Source organism: Procambarus clarkii, chromosome 76, assembly GCF_040958095.1.
Source record: "Procambarus clarkii isolate CNS0578487 chromosome 76, FALCON_Pclarkii_2.0, whole genome shotgun sequence".
Classification (NCBI taxonomy): Eukaryota; Metazoa; Arthropoda; class Malacostraca; order Decapoda; family Cambaridae; genus Procambarus; species Procambarus clarkii.
In genome coordinates, this window is record NC_091225.1 from 15,381,213 (window position 1) to 15,390,286 (window position 9,074).

The 9,074-nt window shown below is 46.9% G+C and overlaps 1 protein-coding gene across 1 annotated transcript in view; it reads right to left on the bottom strand.

Moving 5' to 3' along the window:
* Positions 1-4,655: 4,655 nt before the first annotated feature.
* Positions 4,656-9,074, bottom strand: part of LOC138357183 (serine-rich adhesin for platelets-like) — a 16,437-nt gene continuing 12,018 nt past the window's right edge. The window contains exon 3 of the mRNA XM_069313831.1: positions 4,656-4,805. Within this exon, the coding sequence (XP_069169932.1) occupies positions 4,656-4,805 (150 nt within the window). The remainder of the gene's footprint in view (positions 4,806-9,074) is intronic.

The window sequence follows — 9,074 nt, forward strand, 5'->3', positions numbered from 1 at the left end:
TCGCCTCTTTAATCACTTGTAAGTATTTGAGCAATTTAGCATCCTGTCCTTGAAGATCTACTTAACTTACCACCGCATATTTCAATATGTAGCGTTGGCCCTATTCATCTTTATTGTTCAAGTTCAGTATTGTTTATCCTTTTATGCATGAATGTGGTATCCAAATGCATGAATGTGGTATCCAAATGCATGAATGTGGTATCCAAATGCATGAGTGTGTATCCAAATGCATGAATGTGGTATCCAAATGCATCAGTGTGGTATCCAAATGCATCAGTGTGGTATCCAAATGCATCAGTGTGGTATCCAAATGCATCAGTGTGGTATCCAAATGCATCAGTGTGGTATCCAAATGCATGAATGTGGTATCCAAAACCCATCTATTTATGCTAGTTTTCTAAGTAGGCGTTATTGCCTCGTCTCATTTCACACACATTCTCATTCCATCGTGTACCACCACATTCAACTATCTCCTCCCCTATTCCCCTCTCCCGTGCCGCAGTCTCCCAACCCATTGACAATGGGAGCTCTGGAGATTGATAATGGCATGAGCGGACAGAGATATCTGAGTGAAAATAATGGGGGAGGAAGAGATATGTATTTATCAAGTCAGTTGCTGTAAAACTTTCCTGATGTCTTTAAATGGCGCCAAACATATGTGTCGACGTGTGATGTGATGTTTCATGTTAGTCACATGTGTGGATACGTAACTTAGTGTCTCACGCCAGTCATGTGTGTGTAGGGATGTAGTATCATACGTTAGTCATATGTACTGACATAGTTGAGTACTTCTCCAAACACATGACTGACGTGAGACACTAAATGTGTGGATATGTAGTATCCAAAGTTAGTCATATGTGCAGAAATGTAGTGTATCGTGTCAGTCATGCGTGGAGGTGTAATGTTCTTCAAATCATCTTGTAAATACATATTACTAAACCGATGTTCATTTATAGATGAACAAGTCCCTGATGAGTGTTTGGAACTCCACTGACGGCCGAGTGTATGAACACACACATGCATGTGTATACATGCATGTGTATACATGCATGTGTATACATGCATGTGTATACAAAAATAAGTAGGCGTTATTGCCTCGTCTCATTTCACACACATTCTCATTCCATCGTGTACCACCACATTCAACTATCTCCTCCCCTATTCTCCTCTCCCGTGCCGCAGTCTCCCAACCCATTGACAATGGGAGCTCTGGAGATTGATAATGGCATGAGCGGACAGAGACATCTGAGTGAAAATAATGGGGGAGGAAGAGACATGTATTTATCAAGTCAGTTGTTGTAAAACTTTCCTGATGTCTTTAAATGGCGCCAAACATATGTGTCGACGTGATGTGATGTGATGTTTCATGTTAGTCACATGTGTGGATACGTAACTTAGTGTCTCACGCCAGTCATGTGTGTGTATGGATGTAGTATCATACGTTAGTCATATGTACTGACATAGTTGAGTACTTCTCCAAACACATGACTGACGTGAGACACTAAATGTGTGGATATGTAGTATCCAAAGTTAGTCATATGTGCAGAAATGTAGTGTATCGTGTCAGTCATGCGTGGAGGTGTAATGTTCTTCAAATCATCTTGTAAATACATATTACTAAACCGATGTTCATTTATAGATGAACAAGTCCCTGATGAGTGTTTGGAACTCCACTGTCGGCCGAGTGTATGAACACACACATGCATGTGTATACATGCATGTGTATACATGCATGTGTATACATGCATGTGTATACATGCTTGTGTATACCCAATGGTAGCACCTAACTCCTGCCATCCATGAGATGAATGGCAACCAGCTTGCTATGTATTCTCGCACATCAGATAGCGTATACATGTGTATAGATGGTACTCTCACTTGCTAGACAGCTTTATAAATGGCTATGATAACGAAATGGCTACCCCGACGCCGCTCGCTTAGGGGTGGTGAGGAGAGGTGGTGTATGGCTGCATGTATGGCCGATGAAGTGATGTATGAAAGACCCAGTAGCCATTTATTCCCCCCACCCCCCCCACCCCTCCCCCTTCTGTTTTTTGCTATGTATGGAAATGAGAAGCCTGTATACGTTCCTGCGTCCGTGGGTGCATTACTGAGAATACATTTATATGTATTAGCATGCATGTATACATATGTGTATGTATCCTTCTTGTCGTCTCCTCGGCGGTTCATCTGACTCGAAACTCGGCGAAGGAAGTGAACCAAATTTCAAGAAACTTGTTTATACGACTGAATGGATTCTAATCTTTTATCTATAACGCCTATTTCCCTATCACTGTGTTTAGGGTCATCAGTGAGTACACACTCATCAGGTCTATAATAGTGTACCACGGGGTCCAGACACCAGGCCGTACCACCGCTATCAGTACCAGAGTACCAAGAAGCATCAGTACCCCAACCCAACGGGGTACAAGGTACTGGTACCTTGTCTGGTCAACCTATTTGTGCTTGTAGGTTCAAGCTCTAGCTCCTGGACCCCACTTTTCTAGCCGCCGGTTGTCTAAAGCAATGACTCCTGACTTATTTCCCTATCATATCAACTTTTAAAGTTATGAATGGAGTTTGGTTTTATAACCTGCTCCTTAAGTTTATTTTCAACTACTCTTAGGCTAAAAATAAACTTTCTACCATCTCAGATGAATTTGAGTCTCAAGCTTTCATCCATTCTCTCTTGTTTTATTCGTATTTATTGTGAATATTTCCTTTTTTTTTCCCACTCTGTCAGTCAAGCTAGGTATTTTAAACGTCTCTATCATGTCTCCCTCTACTCCTCCTCTCTAGTGGATGAACAAGTAGCCAACTGAACACCTTGCCCCTAGTGAACAAGTAGCCAGGTAAACACCCAGCCCTAGAGAACAAGTAGCCCTAGAGAACAAGTGGCCAGCTGAACACCTAGCCCTAGAGAACAAGTGGCCAACTGAACACCTAGCCCCTAGTGAACAAGTAGCCAGGTAAACACCCAGCCCAAGTGAACAAGTAGCCAGCTGAACACCCACCCCTGGAGAACAAGTGACCCAGCTGAACACCTCCTCACCATCTTTGAGGGCCAATATACCAGGCCAAATAAGTACGAACAGCTGGGCCAAGTCCGGCCAAGTCCAGCAGGAGCACCTCGGAGGCCGCTGGTGCATCGATCCGGCCGTGATAGCCGCAACGTATTATTTCCCCGTCTCATAATCTGTCATCCAACTCCGTGATAAATAAGCCAAATTTAGGAGGAAGATGTTGTCTCCCTCGAGACACCTAACAAATGACCTACTTAAGCTTACAAGCTCGCTCAAAGATAACTAGAATAGAGCATTAATAGTTCTATCATATGCTACTTAACCTTCCATACATCTTCACACAAAATCATTCAATCTACAGCAAGAGAAATTAGGAGAAAATAATTTTGAAAAACTTTGAAAATTCTTGGTAAATCTGTCGTTCGCTTCTTAGAAAATTCTTTTCCCCCAAACTTCTTGTCTCGCGAGAATCGGGAAAAATATTCTTTATCTTCACTAACAGTTCAAATTTGGCAAGTAATTGGCGCTTAAGCCCTTACTGCTCTCAAGTCCTTGTTGTCATTTCAGGAGGATTAAGAGTTTTAGCGCTGGGAAGGAGGGGAGGGGGGGGGGGGGAGAGTCCCCCTGGGGGGGTGGAGTACCCCTGGGGGTGGACGAGTCCCCCTGGGGGTGGACGAGTCCCCCTGGGGGTGGACGAGTCCCCCTGGGGGTGGACGAGTCCCCCTGGGGGTGGACGAGTCCCCCTGGGGGTGGACGAGTCCCCCTAGGGGTAGAAGAGTCCCCCTGGGGGTAGAAGAGTCCCCCTGGAGGTGGACGAGTCCCCCTGGGGATGGAGAGAGTCCCCCTGGGGGTGGAGAGTCCCCCTGGGGGTGGTAGAGTCCCCCTATGGGTGGACGAGTCCCCTTGGGGGTGGAGGAGTCCCCCTATGGGTGGACGAGTCCCCTTGGGGGTGGAGGAGTCCCCCTGGGGGTGGAGGAGTCCCACTGGGGGTGGAGGAGTCCCCCCTGGGGGTAGGAGAGTCCACCCTGGGGGTGGAGGAGTCCCCCCTGGGGGTAGGAGAGTCCCCCCTGGGGGTAGGAGAGTCCCCCCTGGGGGTAGGAGAGTCCCCCCTGGGGGTAGGAGAGTCCCCCCTGGGGGTAGGAGAGTCCCCCCTGGGGGTAGGAGAGTCCCCCCTGGGGCTAGGAGTCCCCCTGGGGGTGAAGGAGTCCCCCTGGGGGTGAAGGAGTCCCCCTGGGGGTGAAGGAGTCCCCCTGGGGGTGAAGGAGTCCCCCTGGGGGTGAAGGAGTCCCCCTGGGGGTGAAGGAGTCCTCCTGGGGGTGGAGGAGTCCCCCCTGGGTGTGGAGGAGTCCCCCCTGGGGGTGGAGGAGTCCCCCCTGGGGGTGGAAGAGTCCCCCCTGGGGGTGGGAGAGTCCCCCTGGGGGTGGAAAAGTCCCCCCTGGGGGTGGAAGAGTCCCCCCTGGGGGTGGGAGAGTCCCCCTGGGGGTGGGAGAGTCCCCCTGGGGGTGGGAGAGTCCCCCTGGGGGTGGAGAAGTCCCCCCTGGAGGCGACTCTTCCAGCTGCCCACAGTGTTATCTAGACACATAAATAATATTACGAACATCATCTTGCGAAGTCAGTTGGTACCCTGTCTGGTCAGCCATTATGCCTGGTGCTGCTGCTGCTGCTACTGGTGCTGCTGCTGCTGCTGCTGCTGCTGCTACTGCTACTGGTGCTGCTGCTGCTGCTGCTGGTGCTGCTGCTGCTGGTGCTGGTGCTGCCCGCAGCGGCCCACGCCACGCTGACCTGACCAAGCATGTTGTTGTGTTAGATTCAGCTACTGGGAACAAAATGTTCCAAGTAGCACGGGCTATGGTGATCCCGTAGTGGACTTGCCTGGCACAGGAGCGGAGCTGTAACTGACCTGATCAAGCATCGCTGCTTCTTACCCATCTTTCCGCCACTGGGTACCCCAACCACGTGGACTCTCCGGTAAGCGAAGGTCTTGCTTGCTGCAGGTCGGCGTTCGATCACCGAAGGTCCAAGTGATTGCGCACCATTCCTTTCCTCTATCCTATCCCAGATCTTTGTCCTTATATCCTTTGCAAGTGCTACACAGTGGTACTGGCCGAGCGTTTGTTCCTTACTACGGGCTCACCATAGCCCGTGCTACTTGGAACTTTGTGTTCCAGGTAGCGAATCTTAAACAGCAACAGCAGCATGTTCCTGAACATTTACCTGGCCTTATTGTGTTTGATTTTCTTTATTATTATCGAACCCGTTGGTTATCTGTGAGTGACTGAAGAGAGAACTGGATAAGCACCTCTAAAGGATACCTGATCAACCAGGCTGTGACTCATACGTCAGGCTGCGAGCAGCCGCGTCCAACAGCCTGGTTGATCAGTCCAGCAACCAGGAGGCCTGGTCGACGACCGGGCCGCGGGGACGCTAAGCCCCGGAAGCACCTCAAGGTAACCTCAAGGTAAGGACTAGAACGTGTCAATGTGGACCAGACGAGGATGGAGTAACTGAGAGACAACTAATGGCTTTACTGGTGAAACACTTTACTATCTATCAACCGGAGATAAGACGCACCAGTAGTGTCCTAGTTGACTTACTGGGAAGCCTCCGCTGCTCCGAGGCTCGTAAACCAACAGGGGAACTGCTGAGTGTGATAACTGTAAAGCTGGTAAACTGATCAGCAGTCACGATATCTCTTCAGCCTCCAAGAAGTGATGACAACCAGGCGACTTACTGGAATATATGAGTTAATATGAATGAACTTTAATGACCCTTAACCTGTTATCTTCATGGCCTTTATTGTAAAACTTATTAACCAATTTTACCTCACAGTTCCTCTTCCCTATGCCTCATAGTTCCCCCCCCTCCTCATACCTCATAGTTCGACTAATATTCTCCATATATAAAACTCTCCTCTCCAGGTCAGAAAGATTAACTACCAATTAAAGTCGAGAAATAATTAAGAAGCAACCACTTAATCCTTGACTACCTCCTGGACCCATCATGGCCCCACACCACGCACTTGGAAACAAGGCAAAATTTACATTATTGTACCCACTAATTACTCATAACTCTCACCCCTCCCACCCCCCTCCCCCCAACCCCCTTAGATACCATTAACTGCGCTTATTGAACTATTATGTTGCCTTTCCTTTTGAGATCACAGGTGGACGCGCTACTGGAATAAGGGGGCAGATAAAGAGGCATATCTGCGACAGGTAGATTACATTTAATATGAATGTCCAGTGTGGTGAGATTGTAGGCATTTTTACTCAGCCATTTATCATACCAGGATGTTGCCACTAGTCAATATAGTGCTACCGGCACAGAATAATTTGTCTCTGAGAACTACAGAAGATCGCGTTGACTCGCATGATTCTCTCGGAGATCACTGGAGGCAGCGTTGTCTCTTTAGGAAGGAATAGAATGGAGAGAGAGAGAGAGAGAGAGAGAGAGAGAGAGAGAGAGAGAGAGAGAGAGAGAGAGAGAGAGAGAGAGAGAGAGAGAGAGAGAGAGAGAGACAAAGAGAGAGAGAGAGAGAGAGAGAGAGAGAGAGAGAGAGAGAGAGAGAGAGAGAGAGAGAGAGAGAGAGGAGAGAGAGAGAGAGAGAGAGAGAGACAGAGACAGAGAGACAGAGACAGAGAGAGAGAGAGAGAGAGAGAGAGAGAGAGAGAGAGAGACAGCTCTCTCACATTCATCTTGTCAGTCACTTTTATGTATATTAGTATTGCGTTAATTACAATAATACTCTTTCTCAATCGTCCTCAATGAACTTGGAACAATTTTAATGTTTCATAAGCTATATAAACCTCACTCCCGACTCGACTTGATTTACGGTAATACGATATTCAGTATTGGAAGACCTGGTATATTCCGATATTCAGTATTGGAAGACCTGGTATATTCCGATATTCAGTATTGGAAGACCTGGTATATTCCGATATTCAGTATTGGAAGACCTGGTATATTCCGATATTCAGTATTGGAAGACCTGGTATATTCCGATATTCAGTATTGGAAGACCTGGTATATTCCGATATTCAGTATTGGAAGACCTGGTATATTCCGATATTCAGTATTGGAAGACCTGGTATATTCCGATATTCAGTATTGGAAGACCTGGTATATTCCGATATTCAGTATTGGAAGACCTGGTATATTCCGATATTCAGTATTGGAAGACCTGGTATATTCCGATATTCAGTATTGGAAGACCTGGTATATTCCGATATTCATTACACCTTGGTAATGCTGTTATATTCTCATATACATTACTTCTAACATTTTATTATGTTTTGCACGTGTATGTCTCTTTCAAACACACTGTCTGTAAAGCGGACACCCACATACGTTCATGGCCTGTAATGTATTTTTAATTTCCACAACTTTTCTTCGCCTGTGTGTGTGTGTGTGTGTGTGTGTGTGTGTGTGTGTGTGTGTGTGTGTGTGTGTGTGTGTGTGTCTGTGTGTGTGTGTGTGTGTGTGTGTGTGTGTGTGTGTGTGTGTGTGTGTGTGTATTCACCTAGTTGTGTTTGCGGGGGTTGAGCTTTGCTCTTTCGGCCCGCCTCTCAACTGTCAATCAACTGTTTACTAACTACTATTTTTTTCACACCACACACACACACACACACACCAGGAAGCAGCCCGTGACAGCTAACTCCCAGGTACCTATTTACTGCTAGGTAACAGGGGCATTCAGGGTGAAAGAAACTTTGCCCATTTGTTTCTGCCTGGTGCGGGAATCGAACCCGCGCCACATAATTACGAGTCCTGCGCGCTATCCACTAGGCTACCAGGCCCCCCTTGTGTGTGTGTGTGTGTGTGTGTGTGTGTGTGTGTGTGTGTGTGTGTGTGTGTGTGTGTGTGTGTGTGTGTGCGCGCGGGCATACAATTTCATTTGAAATTCAACGAATTTAGCCACTAACGAAGGTTCGTTGCCAAGAAGTAAGCTTTCGGTGTCCACACACTATGCAGTAACTTTAATCTTTTTTGACATTCTATTTTGTTAAAAAATTGTGCATTGGTGTCCTCGCGAGACTCCTTGTTTTTTTCCTTGTTTCTGTGATACATTTATCTCTTCTATTACTTAAATGTTTTACAAATATATAATAGTCGAGAAAAGGAATAAGCACCACTATTATTTCACCGTTATACATACTTTTCTGAAATTAACAAGGATTTCAATAAATCAACAGGTACATGTTATACAATGTAACATGGTTAGTTTGTTGACCAGACCACACACTAGCAAGTGAAGGGACGACGACGTTTCGGTCAGTCCTGGACCATTCTCAAGTCGATTCGTGTCGAGTCTATCACCGCGTTTACTCTGTACGTAACAATAAAGAGAAACTTAGAAATGGCAACAAGAGAACTAGAGGCAGACAGGTGTTGTCTTCGAGGGGGGGGGGGGGTAGATGCAGGTAGGTGTTGTCTCAGAAGTGGGTAGAGGCAGGCAGGTGTTGTCTCAGAAGTGGGTAGAGGCAGGCAGGTGTTATCTCAGAGGTGGGGTAGAGGCAGGCAGGTGTTGTCTCGGAGGTGGGTAGAGGCAGGCAGGTGTTGTCTTGGAGGTGGGTAGAGGCAGACAGGTGTTATCTCAGAGGTGGGGTAGAGGCAGGCAGGTATTGTCTCAGAGGCAGGTATTCTTCCATTGTTAACAATCAGTAAAACTAACGGCCCCATGAAAGCAGTTATACGAACAAAAATAAAACAAAAAACTAATTAAATCATCTCTTTTTCCCTAACGGTTAACTAGCACTGGCAACAGAGAAAATAATTATCATCTGGAACAACATTTTTAACGCATCGTGGTAATAATTTTTTTTACATCCCAGGTGAGCCGTCGCTTTCGTTAAATTCGCCACGACTAGAAAGCTCACTATGACCAGGCCATCTTTGATTTCATTAACGAGTATAATGGCCCTTAAGACGCGAGGAGTCGAATACAGACGCTGGTTGGAGAGGCCCTGGTACCCCTAACCTACCCTTCGGTACCGGTAATTTGTATCTCGCTGGTAACCTCATCTTAGCGAAGCGTAATCACCAAAGCTAATC